This window comes from Pistacia vera, unplaced genomic scaffold, assembly GCF_008641045.1.
Source record: "Pistacia vera cultivar Batoury unplaced genomic scaffold, PisVer_v2 Contig102, whole genome shotgun sequence".
In the NCBI taxonomy this organism is placed as follows: domain Eukaryota; kingdom Viridiplantae; phylum Streptophyta; class Magnoliopsida; order Sapindales; family Anacardiaceae; genus Pistacia; species Pistacia vera.
The window spans coordinates 930175-949593 of NW_022195050.1; the positions used below are offsets into that span (position 1 = coordinate 930175).

At 32.8% G+C, this 19419-nt stretch overlaps 2 protein-coding genes across 3 annotated transcripts; one reads left to right on the plus strand and one right to left on the minus strand.

Moving 5' to 3' along the window:
- The first annotated feature begins 2139 nt into the window (after positions 1-2139).
- Positions 2140-6999, plus strand: LOC116121923 (E3 ubiquitin-protein ligase At1g63170). 2 transcript variants are annotated; one of them, XM_031407832.1, is made up of 5 exons: positions 2140-2266; positions 3093-3960; positions 5667-5792; positions 5907-6195; positions 6626-6999. In XM_031407832.1, the coding sequence occupies exons 2-5, from the start codon at positions 3284-3286 to the stop codon at positions 6815-6817; spliced, it is 1284 nt and encodes a 427-aa protein (XP_031263692.1). In that variant the 5' UTR covers positions 2140-2266; positions 3093-3283; the 3' UTR covers positions 6818-6999. The 2 variants fall into 2 exon arrangements, with proteins under 2 accessions (XP_031263692.1, XP_031263700.1); XM_031407840.1 differs by having other exon boundaries at positions 2179-2317.
- Positions 7000-7270: 271 nt separating this feature from the next.
- On the minus strand, positions 7271-18172 carry LOC116118823 (N-terminal acetyltransferase A complex auxiliary subunit NAA15). Its single transcript, XM_031404815.1, has 26 exons — positions 17949-18172; positions 16867-16945; positions 16652-16734; positions 16407-16556; positions 16015-16130; positions 15222-15327; positions 14852-14923; positions 14637-14752; positions 14356-14488; positions 13218-13295; positions 13080-13133; positions 12874-12944; positions 12661-12715; positions 12486-12581; positions 12052-12180; positions 11847-11929; positions 11522-11752; positions 10744-10876; positions 10563-10670; positions 10341-10472; positions 9877-9933; positions 9568-9665; positions 9407-9465; positions 9204-9315; positions 9003-9103; positions 7271-8058 (listed from the first exon to the last, which is right to left on the minus strand). Exons 1-26 carry the CDS (start codon positions 17997-17999, stop codon positions 7853-7855), a joined length of 2709 nt encoding a protein of 902 aa, XP_031260675.1. The 5' UTR covers positions 18000-18172; the 3' UTR covers positions 7271-7852.
- Positions 18173-19419: the final 1247 nt, after the last annotated feature.

Genomic DNA, 19419 nt, shown 5'->3' on the forward strand with positions numbered 1-19419 from the left:
CTTTTATTGTTAAGTTTTTTATCTTAAGATAAATAACAGAGAGATAATTAGGTAAATATTTGTCAACTAATCATACGTTAAGGGTTCACTAATAATAGGAGAATTAATTTGTATTGTTTTTGAAATTTTAGAGAGAATTTTGTTATTTAATTAACTCCAAGGTCAAATAACCCTTAATATATAAATGCATTAACTTGTTTATGGGTAAATTTTGTCAGGTCCGGCCCAAGTCCAAATCCGTACGGAGCCCAATATCCAATTCGAGAGGCTTAACCTAGACTTGACCAACCCAAAAGCATTAAAAAATATGTTACAGAACTTTCCAAAAGCTTCCTAAATGTTCCTTCATAAAAAAGGCAACAAAATAAGACTAAGATTATATTGCTTGTATAATTAATATTAGTCATCCATCTTAGTAGACATGTACGGATCTGAACCGTTAAGTTTACTTGTAAACTCTTGTATAAAGCTAACTATTCTTAGGTTATTTTTCATATATTCCAAGCATTGTATTCAATTGAGAGTAATACAATAGAGTTTTTCTCTCCATCTTTGTTTTTCGTGGTTTTTTTTTTTTTTTTTTTTTTTTTTTTTTGTTTTTTTTTTTTTTTAAGAGTTTGCAGGTTATTTAGGCTTACTTGGCATCCCAATCTCTTGTTTTTACACTAAGGTCACACGATTCTTCTAGGGTCATATGACACTTGTTACCCTATAGTATCCTTATAATATTCTAAAGGGGTATGTCTAAATTTATGATAATTTTTACTTTCATTTTTAATTTATTTAATTTATCATATTAGTTATTATATTAATTTGTATATAAATTTTCATACAAAGTAACATGTCAATAAATGATTTGGTGATACTATAAAAAATCAATTTAATAAATACATAATAAATAAATTAAAAAGACTTGACAATATAACAATTATATTGCATAATTTTATATGAAAAATTTTATATACATGTTTTGTATAGTATTATATTCATTCTAGGATCCCATTCCTGTCAACCTAAATAATTTCAAATAATAATATTCTGAAATCAGAATTTATTCTAACGCGATTTAAACACGAAGGTATAAAGCATTTTCTCAACAATAATTATTTATTTATTTATTTATAAAGTTTGTCTAATTGTCTCTCACTTTATTATTGGGAAAATCCACTAAAATCGAATTCTTGAGAAAATTAATGAATCAAAGGGTTCCATCAAACCAACTTTTCCTAAGAAGATTAATTACCTGAAAAAGAAAACGGAATCTCAACCGTCCAACTAATAACTTTAAGATCAACCATCTAGATGATCACATTTTCCACAATCCAACGGCCCACAAAATTTAATGTTAAAGACATTACGGGCCCACGAAATTATGTAAATTGACCTCTTACTTTTATGATCTTTTTATGTATCAACTACCTCCGCCATAAAATTTTTAAACAAAATAATTTCCTTAAATTGAAGATGTGCAAATAGTGGAACTTATAATTAACTTAATTTATATTTGAATTTTTTTTATGTTTATAATATTTAATTCAAACAAAAAGAAAGGGTTTGGAAACATTCATTAAACACACTCTAAATTTAAAAATAATATACTTTTATAAAACATTTTTAATTCCTTTATTTATTGATATTTTTGGTAAAAATGTTTAAAGAATATATTTTTAATTTGTTTGGTAAATACTATAACAATAAATATGAATTATTCATACTACTTGTATAAATAAAACCACTAAGTTAGTATATTATTAAATTAATTAAGAAATTAAAACAAAAGAAACTACTACAAGCAAATATATTTAACAAAATAATGATAAAAATAAATAGGTTTGTAATAGACTTTTTAAAGTAGAAATATAAAGATAATGGTTGACTAAAATCTAAATTAAATTAATTTTTGTTTAATTAAAAAATAATTAATTAATATAATATCATATTTTAGATACACTAAGATAAGTGTAATAATATTTATGTATTATAATATAAGATAAGGTGATTCCATTTCCATGCTGCTATTCAATGATTAACGTGACACAGAAACGACCCCACTCAATCTCAATCGTCAGATCAAACTTTTAACTGGACCCCACGATGTGGGATCTGAAAGTTTCTGAAATCGTACGGCCTAGGAATCACCTCTTATTCACTACCAAATCTCCACTCCCTCTCTCTCTCTCTCTGAGTTTTGCGTAAACAATGCAGCACAAGCTCAACAAAAGCTGACGCCACATTTTCTCGAGAAAATGAAAGAAAATAAAAGAAAGTGAGCTTTTTCAACCTTCTATTTCACTCTATCTTCTTTTTTATATATTTGGTACGCGTTTATTCCTCAAATTTATGATTTTTATATAATTTCTCGTCTGGATCTGTTTAATTTTGTCATTTAGGTTATTATTGTGACTTGATTTGTGAAATTGCAAGTGGGTTTTTTTCTTTTGAGTGGTTTTGATTTGATTTGAATGGATTCGGGTATTTGTAGTCATAGTCTTGATTTAAAGTTTTTATTCTTAGTGTAATTTTGTTACGAATTGATTTTTCAAATGTGGTTTGAATTATGGGTTTTTATTATCAGCTCCTGCTATGTATTTAATTGTTAATTTTGATTTATTTGTATAGGAAATTGATGGACCTTGTGGTACCTTGGTTTTGTGTTTTGATTATCAAGATTTAGCCTGTAAGTTATTGTGTATGATTAACTTTTAATGACCTGTTTTTGAAATTGAAAATTTCTTTTTTGGTTTTCGTTGAGAACAATGTAGTTTAGTTTAATATGAATTTGGTGGTGATCTTAGATTTTCTTTGTGAAGATTCTGTTTGTCTTTCTTTGTATTCATTTAGAGGTATTTCTTTCCTTTTCATAGTGATGATATCAGAAAATGATTTATTCATGTGTTAAGTCAAAATATTTATGTAAAATATGAGCCTGTCTATCATGTCGTTATTACTGGCGATTGCTTTATCATTTTTGTAAGATGTTATCACTTTCATTAATCATTGAGCAGTATATGATGGTTTCTGTATAATATTGAAATGGAGTTTTAGTAGAATGTTAACTGAAGAAATTAATTCTAGTTCTGGTTTTGTGGCAGCTTGTATATAAAACCATACAGAGAACCTTGAATCATTTAGATTTTCAAGTGCCTAGAGTTGCAAGGTGCAGATTATTGAGTATCTCAAACAAGTCTTTTAAACAATTTGGAGAAGTGGACTGCCAAAAGTTGGAAAGTTCCTTACAGTAGACCTATGCATTCACACCTTCCAATTTGGTTGGAAGACTTAGATGGACCTTCCCTCTCCAGAACCAACTAGAAACATCCAAACTGATCAATACCCATTGCTGATGGAGCAATTGCATAGCCATAATGAGCAGGAGCATATAATTGATATAACAAGAAATGATGATGCTTCATCAAGCTCATCACACGATGAACAATCAAGCAGAATGGGCTTACATCAGCACGAAGAAAGATCATCAAGCAGCAGCACAGCCCCCACTTACCATAGTTCATCTACTTCCGCGAACAGATTAAACTCTAGGAATTCATCATTCATGAGAAGAGGCGATGGATATGGTCGCCGTGGTAGAAGCCCACTAAATTCAGGGCTATGGATTTCAGTTGAGTTAGTCGTCACTGTGAGTCAGATTATAGCATCAATTGTTGTATTGTCATTGTCAAGAAATGAAAATCCTCAAGCTCCATTGTTTGCATGGGTTGTTGGTTATGCATCTGGTTGTGTTGCAACACTTCCTATTCTTTACTGGCGTTTTCGTAATCGGAACCAGGGAATTGACCAAGATTCCCCACAATCACATCAAGGCTCTTCCCAAGGCAATCTTCCTGAACATACTGCACCATACACAGCTATTTCAGTTACTCAAGCTTCAGACGAGGAAAATAATCACGTCACAGAAACAGCAAACACTAACGGTCAAAGTGCAGTGCACTTCACTACACGGTATTTTTTTGGTGCACTATTTATAATATGTTCAAATTTCTGTCCCATGCATTGTTTGGCATAAGTAGATCTCCGATTCTTAAATTACATTTATTAGCAATTTTCTTGCGTTGTTCTGTTTCTCCTCATAGATTTACACTCAAGAAAAAAGAGAAATGAATACATTAAGTTACATTGAGTTTGTACTAATAATTATAAATTTGATAGCATTTTATCGTTATGTCATGAGAATTTATGCATTATCTATGCATTTGTATGTATGACTTGTCTTGTGTGAACTTTCAGTGGCATTTAAATTAGTTATCTGTTTAGAGTTTGTGAATATGTATAGAATGTCTTGTAACACTCTTATGAGTGTAGCTAGAAATGCTTTATTAATCTTATCCTCTGCCATAAGTACTATGAGAGAGCAATCAGAGTACATTTGTAGATGCAGAGGTGTCGCATCTCAAATTTTGTGGCATTGATGTTGGGTGGTTGTAGCAGCGAAACCATTATGGCACTGTGGACTCATTTTCTGAACTTATTATGTTTTGGGTGCTTTTATTGTTCAATGGGAATGAGATAGTCCTAATTGTAAAACCTTCTTTATCATTAACGTTGAGACCAGCAATCCATTAGAAGATAAGAACCTGCAATCCATTAGAAGATGAGAAAAAGTCAATCTTGGTTGTTCTTACTGATATCACTCTTTGGTCTCTGATTAAGATAGCGTATATTATAATGATTATAGCAATATGCTATAAATGGTATTCTCTCATTCTAAATCTCATTTCGTATTACTAACACGTAATACTACTCTCATAAACTAGTATCCTCAATTTCTGTATCTCAAATGTGGCAGTCAACTTGTTACTATCACTCAAATGATTGTGACAAATCAATTACCAAATCAGTTGAGATACTAGTTTGTAAGCGTCGTGTTGCCCATATTGCAATCACCGATCAAACATGACACATCTTAGACCTTTTCTTTGTTTATGTGAATATCTAGCTCATCTTTAACGCCTAAGTAAGACTAATATTAAATCTTTCATGCATTTTGGCTTTAGGTGTTTGTATCCTTTTAATTAATATCCCTCTTTTGTTATTATAGTCACTTGCTTCCGGTTGCATACTAGTTGTCACTCAAAAAAAAGGTATAAGAGAGAAGTTAAGGTGATTCTTTTTGATAAGTTAATAAGTTGGAAATAAATTTCAAATTTTTCTAGTGGGAAGGCTTGGTCCCTGAAAACATATATAAAAAGAATAAGATCAAAGTTATGACCCCTTTATACCATAGCTAGCGCCTAGCTGTATGGATGATGTGTTACAAATTTAAAGTTTTAATCTATAATATTTGTAACCACAACTCTCCTTATAGGTGGTGGTGAAATCAAGTTGCTAAAATTCTATGATTTATTAGATTTAGAAGTGAAATTGTTAGATGATAAATTCAATAAATTTTAAAAGGTTATTACATATACTGATTTTCAATTATGCTAAAAAGTAAAAACGACAACTCGTATTAACTGAATATCATTGTGATTAAAGAAACGTATCCACTAGATACTTATAAAATAACTAACATTATTTTTTAAAAGGAAAATGAACTAGCATATATGAGCCATGTGTTCTGTTCTTGTTTAATTTATTTCAATCTCATAAGTTAGCTAAGTAAATTGAAGTTGCTTCACTGAGTGAAGAAGATGCTTTCTGATTTGCAGACTCAATGGATTAGTGGACCATTTCAAGATGGCCTTAGATTGCTTCTTTGCAGTATGGTTTGTCGTTGGCAATGTATGGATTTTTGGAGGTCATTCTACGCCCTCTGATGCTCCCAAATTGTACAGGTACCTGTCATTGACTTGTATTCATTAAGGCTTCTTTTTTTTTTTTTTCTTCTCTTTTTCACCCGGGTATCCAACTTGGTTGCGTTTATCACTTGTTGCTTTGCATCCTTGTAGGTTATGTATAGTGTTCCTTACCTTTAGCTGTATTGGATATGCCATGCCATTCATATTATGTGCAACAATTTGTTGCTGCTTACCTTGCATAATTTCGGTCCTGGGCATCCGGGAAGATTTTTCTCAAACTAGAGGAGCCACAGTGGAATCCATTAATGCTTTGCCAACCTTCAAGTTCAAGTCAAAGACAAGTGGGAACGCTAATGATCAGGACAATGCAGGAGCAGGTGAAGGTGGGGTCTTAGCTGCAGGGACAGAAAAAGAGCGTGTGATATCTGGGGAAGATGCGGTAAGCTTAATAGAATGTTTTCTCACTGCTGAGTTAATGATCTTTATTATGACTGAGGAACCAGAATTAATTTTGGGCTCACATCCAGTTACCAGAATAACATCGATCAAGCTTAGCAAAACTATGCTTGTAGTTTATACAATTTACTAGAACCTGGGTGCATTCTGCTGAGTTTGCCTATCTTTTAAAAGTTAGTTGCTGAAGTTGCTTATAAGTTTACAGAACTTTACTTGCAACATCCTTTTCAATGGGCAATACTTCAGTCTAACCCTAGCCTTTATATGGTAAGAATAGAAGTGGTTATAAGTGCTACTGAATATGCCCATAAATTATAAAGTATTAGATGTAGAAGTCTTGCCCAGTACACATCTTTATTCGATTTGGATTTCTAATAAAGTGCCTTTGTTTTTCCTCAACCGTTTTGGTGCAGGTTTGTTGTATTTGTCTGGCGAAGTATGCAGACGATGACGAACTTAGGGAGCTATCATGTTTACATGTGTTCCATGTTGATTGTGTCGATAAATGGTTAAAAATCAATGCATCATGCCCTCTTTGTAAAAGCGAGGTCGGGGAGAGTGGTAGTAGTGGTTCACCATTAGCGCGGGACTCCAGTCAGCACTGAATGGAGAGAAGGGATGGTTCATAGGTTGAAGACCATGATATATATATGGAGCACTGTCTGTATTATTCTCAGCCTTTATTGACATTGCAAGCTTGGGGTAATTATTTCAAATGTAAGTCCTCAGTGGTTCAATTTTGTTCTGCAGAGTTTTACGCCAAGCACAAACTGGCTTTTGTATTGAATTATGAATTTATGATGTACAATTTAAAGCTATCCATGATTTGTAATGCTGAAATACAAAGAGTTCGACCATCTTCATTTTTGCAACCATTTTTACCCCAAATTTGATACAAAGCTTGTTGTGTGAGCTACAGCAAACAGCACTTAATTATTATAGGCAATATTGTTTTCTGGATTCACAAAATTTTCAGAATTGGAAGTTTGCAACCATATAATGCACATTGTTACTAGAATGAAAAAGCAAAAGGCAGAAACTAGGGCAGTACAAAAAAATAAAATTACAAGCAACACCAAAACTGATTATTGTGGCTTGACATGAATTCATTCGCAAAATTTTTCACAATGTAATGTTTATACATGATAAACGGTTAATGAAATGGGAAAAGTACAACATGCTCTGAAAATCAGATCTACCAGCTTTTGTTCTAATTTGACCCATTGTTGGGCCCGAAAAGAGAGAAAAAAAAATCTATAATGCTTCCCCGTAGCCCTAAAACACAGAATAAGCTTAAGTATTGGTGCAAAACCATGGAGCCATCGTTTCTCTAGGATCTATAGGATCTCACCAAATAGTGAGTAAATAAAGATATCAAACCTAAAACACAATAAAAAGAAATTATACACATTTGCGAAGGAATGCAATTCACTATCAGGCCAAGTAGAAAAACGAAAATTTAATCCTAGTGCAATAGGTAGAAAGGATTGGTGACTCAAACAAGACCTCAGAATGATCCTCCAATAGCAGCAGACTGTTCTCCTCTGGGTATATCTTTGAGCTGCACCTTAGTTATATATGATTAACCACTCAACATATGCTGGAATTGCAGGTATGTCAGATTCTAAATGCATTCAACATTATGTTCCAATTGTCAGGTCCTTGAATGCCTCGAGTTTTCCATTTGATGCAATGGCATCTGCACTTTGATTAACTCCATTATGGATTGCACCACCATTTTCAGGGTTTACTAATGTTTCATTGTGCGCTATGGTGGACTTGCCAGCACAGTTGCCTTCAAAAAAGGTTGAATATGGGAAATACTCAGCACAACGCACTTTCCATCCTGCAACAGAAAAAAAAAAAAGGTTTTTAAGTACCAAAGATGATTAGTATTTCTTGTATCCAAGTTACCATTATAGCATATGAATACTCAGCTTAAGAAATTTCTTCATATGGCATATATGCTTCTCAAATATTTATCAAATAACTTAACTGGGAGATTGAAATACAGGAAACATAGCAATAGATAACAGTCGAGTAAGACAAATTGCAAAATTTCCTAACTAGACTCAAGTATTTCTAACATTGGAAATAATAGTTCACCGATCCAAGTTTGAACTGGTTCAATCTTCTATAAAGAGAAAACAGAATAGAATTGGATGAGAATGCAGATGGAGGGAAAACAAAGAGTAATATAACAAGCACGAAAAATGTTTCAATGCTGCAAACGAGCCATGCCCTGAGACTTAAATTTCAGAAAAAGGCTTGACATTAATATGTCCTTTACCAGCTCAGAAAAAGCAACATTATGACTCAATCAATTTCATGATTTAATTCAAGGACAGTTGAATTATATTGGTGTTAATTCAATGATCATTTGGGCTCTAAAACAGAATTGATAACATTGATCGTAATGGATCAGAGGAAATGAAATTTAACTGTAAAGTAAATGGAAATAAAATTTATTAAAGTTGACAGTTAATCGGCAAAGAGTATCTAACTAGATAGGAATTTCTAACATTAGAGTGTGAAGCAAAAGGAGGAAACATGTAGGTACGCAAATACAATAAATTAAAAAGGCCAAAAGCCAGAAACATGCCCATAAGACTGCTCAATGTTCAATGGTAATTAGTGCTTCAGACAGCAAGAAAACACAAAAATACATTAAAATAACACATCTTAAGAACCAGTAAAAATAATAATCACAACCATGCATGGCAAATTTTTTTCTTTTTTAAATGTTTTAACTAGATGTTTCTTATATAGTATAAACAATCCGATACTTACTCAATGCAGCATCTTGGTCTGCAAGAACATTTTTAAGGAGATTGTGGACTGCAATGCAGTCTTTGAGTTTCCATTCCTTGACTGGTCCAAGTGCTCCATTACTAGAATAACAAAAGACAGGGTTCAACAATCAACTCTGATAAAGATATGCAAAGAAGAGATATAAAAGAAAAGACTATGTTACGTATTAGAAAGCATTACGTTGGAACCAAGTTGTTGGTTGTATCTTCAATTAATTTAATAGCTTCAGATTTTTTGCTAGGTTCAAGTACATATAGCATTTCTGCAGCTGCAACTCTATGCATCAACGAATCTGCAAACAATATTAACAAGGTCACCATGGCAATGCTACACAAGTAGGTAGAGAATAATTGTTTTTGTATATTACATAAGGTGGACAGTACCTTCATGTTTATGAAGGAAAAACTTGTTCGCCTCAATCAGAGATTTGTCCTGCAATTGACTACAGAAGAAAGGAAAAAAGAAAATTACCATGGATCAAATAATAAGATACACCATTTATCCTCGATAACACCCACATCACCAAAGAAAAATCAAAGAGAACCTGATAGCCGGCCGCTCTGCTTCTAGGACACTCCAAATGAGTTTCTCAGCATCAGTCACAGGAGCACTCATCAAGTCTACTGTATGGAAGAATCTAATCTACATACACATACATTAAGTTTGAATCATCACAGATAAAATAAAGAGATCTTGGTACTCTGATGGTATTGAATGATGCATTAAGTAAAATTATATCTATTCTATAAACAGCACAATCTAATGGAGTTGGTAGATTTATCTCAGAGCAGTTTTATATACCAACATAAAAAGCTGCAAGTTAGTTAAGTTATTCAATATATATAATACATACCAAGCAGCAATGTGATTCGGGATTCTCAGCATCCAACCTTAACAATTGCTTTACAGCCTACAGAAAAAGAAGAGTACAAACAAGGAAAGCATGACAAAGTAATTTAAGTGCAACCATTGAGAAACATAAATTCAAAAACATCATTTAACTAGAAGGTATGAGGCTAACAGATCCCAATTGATATGTCAACCTTATCAATATACAAAATGAACAAGGTAATGTTCCACTATAAATAAATTGTAGAGGGAACAGGGGGCCAAGAGATATGTGTATGTATGAAGGGTTTAGGAGGAGCTATTATACCTTACTAGTACTTCCTATAACTTGTTTATATGCTAATTATACAAATATTTTAACTGGCAGAACAAAAAAGATATCACAGTAACATAAATAGAAAGACTGAGGGATTTCTAGGTATGAAAAAAAGAAAGAAAGAAAAATAATAAGTGCAAGCCAGAAAATACCTGAAAGGCAAGCAGAATCTTCTGCTTTCTTATATTTACTTCAAAAGAAAGCAAGTGTGTTTCCAAAGAATCAGGCGAGTTCTTCAGAAGCAATTTCAAGTATTTTGTAGCTTCCAACAATGGATCTTCAACCTACATAAATGAATTCACAAGAGCCAGCTGTTATATATCTAAATAAGGTTATACAATTTTTTGCAGTTATATTAATAAGTCTTAAATAACCTGCAACAGCTTCTCTCCGTGTGGATCTGGATCAACAGGTTTCACATGTCGTTTGCCAGACTTGGAGACACCACTAGAACTAGATTCTTCATTTTTTATCTCTGCCTCCTGAAAAAGGCAAAGCATTACAAATGAATTTCATTGAAATAATGAGTAAACAGAAGAAGCAAGAGAAACTTACTTTTTTAGCTCGGGCTTCAGCCTTACGCTGTTTTTGCTTCAGTTTCTTTTTCTGAGAAGGAAGCAAGTTCGCCTTATCATCATCTTCTTCATTGGTTGACTTCGGAGGAGAATCATACAATTTTATATAGCATCTGCACTTCAAAATTAAACCAACATAAATACAATGACAGGACAAAAATTCTTCAAAGGGTTCATTGATCCAAGAAAATCTGGACTTTTAAATGTATGAAAGGACAATAGTACAACAGCAAAATTTGAGATGATTATGAAAACTTATGTAGGCCGCCAACCAACACAGCTTAAATGACTAGAAATTTCAGTGAAATTTGGACAACAACGCATATGTGAGGATATTTTGTTACCAAACTAAATTTAGCTAATCTTCTTTAACCAGATACCCAAAACTGGATCTTGAAAAAGAAGGATCACAACATTATAAGAGACGCCAAGCCAGATAAAAAGAAAAAGACAAAAAGAAACCAAGTCACCTCTAACTATGCCAAAACCAAGAACAAGATATTTATACACCATGACATAACACACATCTTCATCTTACAACACCAGCCAGTTACCTTCAGGAGATGACTGGTATGAAGAGCAGAGGCTAACTGAGGCATTTTTTGCAACCTATTGAAATCAAAGACTAAGACTAGACCATAAACCTTCACATAAGAAGGTGTGAGTTTTAGAGTGCATACGCATCCACAGGCCTAGGTGAAAAGCATAACAAGTCACCACAAATCATCAAAATCTTGTTTACAGCCCTAATAGTTCACCTGATAGCTCCGACTGCAGCTTTGTGAAAATAAGCATGTGAATGCAACCGATCTTGAAATTTGAGCATCTCCACATAGGCACGTAGAGTCATTTTCCTTAAGCAATAAGAATGGAAGTCAAATTGATCTTCAGTAATATCAGCGTAGTGCTTCTCCACAGCTAAAAATTTCTTCAAAGACCGCCCAAGATCACATTGGCGGAAGTAGCTTTCACCAGAAGCAAGTTCATACCTTACATAATTAGAATATTTTAACGGCAATTAGAAAAATTAACCATATTGTTCACTTAACACAATAACCAGAGTCATGCAGTAAGTAGACAGACCACATGCACTGCATGTCATGAAGGTTGTTGTGTTGATCTCCATCTTTTGTGAATAATACAGCAGTTTTTTCTGCCAAAGCCACCTTCAGAACAGACATTTATGTAAAGCATGGTCAACAGAGGAAAAATACTAGCAGAAAGCACTAAAATTCAATGATTATAAGAAATTTCTACGTTGATAAAAGAAGATGAAATTAGAGCAAACCTGATCAGCTTGTAGCATACGCTTTACACATTCACTATTTACATATCTATCTGCAAGATCCATACACCTAGCTTCATCTGCCAATGCAGCAGCCGCAGCCAAATCACCCGCATGCTTCAATATCCGACTCTAAACAAAAAGAAAAAAGGTAATTGCTATATTAGACTCAATCAAAATTAAGGACATTCCAGCAATTTCTACTTGGTTATTGACTTGTGTCTTCTTGAGCCATTCACATTTACATAACCATGCTTGAATATATTGATAACCTCATCACATCAAAATAATTACTAGGATAAACTCTTCGGCAAGTTATGAAAACAACGAAAGTACTCAAAAAAAGCAACTATAAATCAACAGAAGAGATAAAAATGAAAGAGAGCCTTCAAGGCTAGCAATAAATAAATAAATATCAAAGACCAATTGGTACAAACCTTGACCGAGTACAAATCAATCACAGTAGGAGTGTGTTCTATAGCCTCATCTATTTTTGACAGAGCAACATCATATTGGCCTCGCCTGTCATAATGCTGCATCATCATAAAAGCTAAATGTAAATTCAGAGGAAAACTCCACACAAAGACAAAGATTAAATACACTATGGTCAACCTGAGCTAAGAAGAACAAAGTCCACATAAGTGTTGAAGGGGGCTCTTTTTCTTCCCTGCACTTGAAATAAAATTGTTAGTCAGAAGGTTTTACATCAAATATGCGATAAAAATTCAGAGGCTTTTCTCCCATTTTACAGATGAGTCATTTCTACTACAGATGATTCTGTCAGCACTCACTACAATCAACACAACAGCCTCAAATATATATTACCTCCCAGGGCATCTCCCAGTTGTCCTAATTGAATGCTCCAACTCAAGAATAAGATGCTCAAGAATGTCTGCCTGTGTAAGAGTCATCAAAGCAGGAAACACAATCAGATAATTTTTCTAACCAAACAACCCAAGTTTTACAACTTCTGATGAAGTTTCAAATTAACACTTAAATTGAAAAACTAGGGGAAAAATCATCACACTAACCTTGCCAGGTTGACCGTATAAAGGAGAAAGATCAGAGAACAATGAAGGAACTCCCTAACATCACAAAATGATAACTGATTATTTTATCCTGGAAACTAGGAGACCAAACAAAACTGCACAAAATATAACCATGAATACCTTGGTTAGGAGGGGCCTAATATAATTGAATGCAGCTTCCCTAAACTTGTCACCTTGTAGAAAATCAAGCGGAATTCTCTGTAATGAAAACACAAATGAAAATGACAATGTGACACAAGAAAAAATCATCATATTTTATAAATAAGCTAGCTTGTAATGATAATGATGATGGCAATGAAAATGCTGACAATGCCAAAACACTAAGACCAATGAAACAAGAAACAATAGCATGCATCTTCATTGACTAAATGTTTTATCTTCTCTTAACACTACAATATCCCATGCAAGTTCATGATCAGACTCAACTTTCTAAAATTTTCTGAGTATTATATTTGGAAAATATGCTTTAGTTAAAAGAAAAGGAAGACGTGGTTCAACAGATCTATAGAACTTGCAGCAGTAGCACTACTGTTACATGTAGGACAAACAAAGCCAGTAGTGAAAGCACAGACCACAAACAAAGTAATAATAAATATATCAATAAAGCAAAATATATTTTCCTTTAAGTCTCAAAGATTGTATAACCATAGAGAAGTCAAATTATTAACTGTCCATTTGAAACTGCTAGAAACATTACAACCTAATAACTTCATCCCTCTGCTTCAAATGAAATTCAATAATGCAATTAATAACCTCTTTTTAATATCCACTTACATGCATGGTTATCAGATACACATGGAGAGACACATTATGGTACTTGTATGCTTCTACACAACAATATTTTAAATCCTCTAATCCTTTAATTTACTAAGAGGGTGATCGCAACTTAGCTAATGAATAAAAATCATATATGAGCAAAGTAGAGGTCTACTTGAGAGCAAGTCTTATTATGTGGCATAAGCAAAACGTACCCCAATGTATAGTAATCTATCCACACAAACTAACTTCTAACAAAACCATAAAATCATAAGGCATGTCTCCCTTATGAGCTAACAAACGAAAATAATCAGACACACACCATCAAACATACACTTCCCATTCTAGATAGCAGCTCAAATGTAGTAATAATCACAAAGAAGTACTTTCAGCCCAATCAACAAGCTTTACAATATACCAAACTAACATTAAATTTGAACTGCAAAGAAAAGGGAAGAAATAGTCATTCTCCCAAGAAACATGAACCAAGGGGTAGTGTCACCTTCACAGCAGATGACCAAGTGTATTGCTGCCCAAGGGATTCGTATAAGGAATCTAATTGGTCAATTTCATCAGAAGAATAGTTTCCATTTTCAGAATACAGCCCAACACATTTTTGCAGGCCTTCATAATATCTGGAAAAGATAATAACTTGCTCACTTGTTAAAATTGGAAGTACAAGCCAAGATATTAAACATACATGCTCTTTGTAATTACTTTGCACACTCTCCTAAATCAGTGTTTCTTTAAGTTAAAAATGGAGAGTAATGTTGTAAGCCATACTTATAATTGTCGGGATTCATGGAGAGTAACACCCTGTACAACTTAGCAGCTTCTTCTAGGAGACCAAGCTTCACTAAAAGAGAAACCTCTTGCTCTTTGTAAGCCAATTTGTCAACCTATATGCCACGAACACAAATGGTCAACATCTCAATATCCCTATGTTCAGAACTTAAAATTTTCAAAAAATAAACATGTAAGTAAGAACACGCACGTACAATTTTTAACTCTTTCTTGTGCAACTCCTCAAGAGCTCTCTTAAGGGAGCCACACTCTTCTAACAAAGATATCTGCAGAAGAATATCATTCGCATATGACCATCAAAAAATTTTGACAGCACCACAGATATGAATATGAAAACTCAAGACTTTTTAACATTATATAGTCCAAGAATACAATTAAGGACTTTTTTTTTATTTTAGAAATAACTGTAAAATTCAGACACAACTACCTATAAGGGCAGTGCTTTTATCTTAGCCATACATCTATAACAGAGAAAATCCTCGTAAAAAAGGCCAACATCATGCAGTGAAGCAAAAAAAGGTAGCTGGACTCACAAAAAATATATATACACATGTTTCTTGATACCTTGTACAACAGCATTTCACCATGCTCACAACGTTCGTTATCAGGAGGATAATCGTCTTCAAGAGTCCCCTCATACGCTTCTAGAATTTCAACTGCTTTGGAACCACTAGGTAAACAACCAAAGGATAGTTGTTATTTAAGAGCATAAAGTAAAAGGTAACATGATTAGTGTAGACATGCCAAAGAAAGAATCAGAGGTAAATGCAGCACGGTACACTAATTAAGAAATCATTTAAACAGAGATCGGTGAATAATGCTATAAGGTAAAAAAATCTTGGAGATATGTAGAATTGTAGCATCTACAAAGAGGAAACAATGAAATAATAATACATAATATCAATTAATACTATGAGAGACCCCCAAGGCATTTTTGCATCAACAATCACCACAAAAGGTAAATTATGCAAAACAATCGTTCATAAGCTAGCACCAATAATGGAAGTTCTTTGATATCCTGTGCTGAACTAATACACTATTGAAAAAAATAAATACACGGATAGATATTGATTTTCTCAGTATTCCAATCTCTGAATTGAAAAGATATATATTTCATATTAAAATATAAGGATTGGTATATAACATTATGTTTTTATCGTATTCTAATGTCAATACCTCTTTAGGGGTAATACAATGGTTTCTAACAGGTGATGCAAGTCACAACATACCAACCATATATCAACCAAACAAATTGTTTTACCATCAATGTAGCAACTACCAAATCACCAATATATGCATAAATTACATAGAGAAGTAGTAGCACAAAAAAAATTCAAAAACAAGGATCAAATCATACTTGGAGTTTAAATGATGGGCAACTGCAAACCCAATCCAGTTCATGCGATGATTTGGTTTCAAAGTCAGAAGTTGTTGTCTAGTCTCAACAAATCCTGCCAGATCCCGCATCTGTGCCTGCATTGTGAAAGTTAAATTCTTTCATCAGCCAAAAATAATTTTAAGAAAAAAATACATTTTAAACATAGAAGGAAAACTAGGAAAAGTACAGGACATTACAAAGGATATTAGACTTAAGACGTTCGTCTCATAATAGAGTCAATTTGCTAAGTTTGACCAACACATTTGAGGAAACAAAACCCATGTTGCTACTCTAATTGCGAAACATCGACATAACTCATAAGACATCAACATAGAAGCATGAGAAGATTTAATACAGCAAAAAACTCATACCTGCAACAGGGACAGGTCCCGCAGTATTTCAATATTGTCTGGATCTATTCTCAATGCATTCCTATAGCATTTGATTGCCTCTCTATATTCTCTGTCAGACCGATACAAGAGACCATAGACATGCCAGCAAACATGACTCTTGATGTCATTCTGCATTAAGACACATATTAAGGTCAATACATTGAAAGGCAATGATTTTGAAAAAAGCAAGAATGTTTAATGTTACAATAGACAAAGAACACAACCTTCACTCCCACACGGACAAGCTCATATGCTTCAGACTTGCGGTCCATGCAATTCAATGTCAACCCCTTCATGGATAGCGTTTCTGACAACCAGAAGAGCAGACAGATTTATAAGAAGACATATAAATTAAGAAAATAAATCGACTATATAGCATCAGCCGCCTTTTTCTCGCATTATATGACTCTCAAATAAATTCAAATACTCAACAAAATACCTCCATGATCTGGAAACTTTTTCAGTATAGCATCGGCTGCCTTCAATCCCTTCTTATATTGTTTAGTTTCATATGATTTCTGGATGCAAAAAGTATGACTCAGTTAAAAAATAGTACATTACCCCTCAAGATGGAAACAGGTACAAAGATAAATGTATAAATCACACACAAAAACAGTTAGACACTATAGAAATACCATAGCTAAAGTAAGACTGCCAAAGGCTTAATAAACATAAAAAATTTGCTTTCCATATCGCATGAAATCAATACAGGACAATGATAAAACTTTGATGTCCACTAACAATACGTAAACCTAACAAGACACCACATAAATTTAAACTGCAAAAAGTTAGCAAAAGAAAACAGTCAATTCGGACAAAAAATGGCACACAAAGAATGCTGCTCTTAACTGAATTCCAAAAGCAACCTAAAAGAATTAGAATTTGCATTTTGAGTTCTAAGCTCACTTTGTATGGTAAAATTCAAAGGTACAAATTTTGCACCATAATAGAACCCCAAGCTTATACCATCATACATAGTATATAATGCGACGGTTTTTCATCTATATTTAGATTACATAAAATATGCATATAAACCAAACCATTCTGAATCATTTTCCTTAAGTCACCTCAATCCTTATCAATCAACAAAAATGAAGCCAAGCAAATGAAAAATAAAAAAGAAAAGGAAGAACACACCACAGCTTAACATTAACTCATAAAAAATATTCAACAGCTGAATATCCAAAAAACCAAAAATCCAAGCTTTCTCTCACTAGAGTGAAACTAAATTCAGAAAAAACAAAGAGACCCAATACACTAAATCAAACTATGAGCTAAGTTGTCAATTCGATTAAACAAAAGAAAACTAACCCATTAATCCATTCACCCTAAAACATCCAACCCAATAAACAGACAAACACTCCCGATTCTCCAACAACTCATCAAAGAATTAGGGTTTTACATTACAAAAACGACCGAAAATCAAACTAAACAAAAACAACCATACAAACGAAAATATTATAACCAGATATGAATAAAGAGAAAAAAAAATAGATAGTGAAGTGGAGTGGAGAGGCGTACGACGATGAGTTTAAAGAGGTTAGCCTCTTTGGGAGGGAGAGAGGCGCCCATTGCGAGGGAGATGAAGCTTTGAAAGAGAGAGAGAGTTTGGTTAGACCGGCTTGGTTTAGTGTTGTGAGAGAGAGAGAGACTGGTGAGAGCAGTGAAGTGGTGGCGTTTATCTGCTGCAACCCTACTGTGAACAATAAGCTGAAGAAAGAAAGAGAGAGAAAGAGAGATGAAGAAGTAAGGTTGAAAATGGGTTAAAAGGCCCCTTGATTGTGTTAATATTCACAGTTTGACACTGTTATGCTTACTTTTCTTTTCTTTTTCTTTTTCTTTTTTTTTTAATTTATTTTTAGTCAAAAAAATTTATATAAATAATTATTAAAAGACGTTTTTGATTTTTTGTGAATTTTATTCAAGAACAAATATATTTATAATGTTTAATAAAAATGTATTTTAGTATTTGATAAATGTATTATGTTTTGGGCAGATTATTATGTATATATGATTTTTGGTGGATAAATGAAATGAGTTCATTGTCTATTTATTGTATTGTTGAGACTGGAAGAAATATTTTTACCCTATCTTATTCAACTATTTTAAATCTCTAAATTTGTTAATTTAATTAAACACTCTCAACAAAAAAAAAAAAATTTATAATTTAACAAAAACATCTTAATCCACCCATTTATTCTCAACAATGGATGGCCGACCGTCCGACATTTAAGGGGTGGAGAATGTTTAACTAAATTAACAAATATAAGAAATTAAAAAATAATTTTATCTAACACATTTTCAAATTCAAATCATATAATAATAACTCAATTCAACTTTTTCAAAAATACTTCTTAAAATAATAAAACAAACACACCCTTCAAAATTTGGGATTTTGATTATTTTTCTATTAACTTTGGATTTATTTTTATTATAATGAACAATGATAAAAATTCATATTTTGTAAGTTAAAAGTTTAGATGGATGGAAATTGTGTATAATGAACCACCATTGAGTAGTCCAACGATCAACTAAGATTCTTAAGTGTATTACTCAAGAAATTTTGAGTTTGACTCACCTGAATTGCTAAAATGGGTGACCATTGAACCAGATTTACCCCATTGTCAACTTTAAAGCCTTGAGAGATTAATTGAGGCAATCGAAAACTGATCCGAACACCCGTCACCCCAAAAGAAAAAAAAATAAAAAAAATTGTGTATAATGTATAGATAAAGTTAAAAAGACTATCCCTTTTTATATATTTATATTTAGTTAATGGGTTTAAATTAAAACATTTACATCTCCCTCTCTAAATATTACTACAAAAAAAAAAAAAAAAAAAAAAAAAAAAAACCTCAAATATTTTTTATGTAAATGGCAATACCCTCGCGATGAAAGGAGTTTCGCCAATTAATTAATTATTTAGCAAACAAAACATGATAAAAAGTTCAAGTAAAACTTATGAAATTAGAAATTAAGTAAAAGAACACAA

What these genes read in the sequence shown, in the direction of transcription:
- LOC116121923 (XM_031407832.1), top strand. Translation starts at nt 3,284, where the DNA reads ATGGACCTTCCCTCTCCAGAACCAACTAGAAACATCCAAACTGATCAA. An exon ending in GCAGTGCACTTCACTACACG is followed by an intron (nt 3,961 to 5,666) that starts GTATTTTTTTGG and finishes TCTGATTTGCAG; the next exon opens with ACTCAATGGATTAGTGGACC. An exon ending in GATGCTCCCAAATTGTACAG is followed by an intron (nt 5,793 to 5,906) that starts GTACCTGTCATT and finishes GCATCCTTGTAG; the next exon opens with GTTATGTATAGTGTTCCTTA.
- LOC116118823 (XM_031404815.1), bottom strand. Translation starts at nt 17,999, where the DNA reads ATGGGCGCCTCTCTCCCTCCCAAAGAGGCTAACCTCTTTAAACTCATC. An exon ending in TTGTCCGTGTGGGAGTGAAG is followed by an intron (nt 16,557 to 16,651) that starts GTTGTGTTCTTT and finishes GTCTTAATGCAG; the next exon opens with AATGACATCAAGAGTCATGT. An exon ending in TTAGGCCCCTCCTAACCAAG is followed by an intron (nt 13,134 to 13,217) that starts GTATTCATGGTT and finishes TTGTGATGTTAG; the next exon opens with GGAGTTCCTTCATTGTTCTC.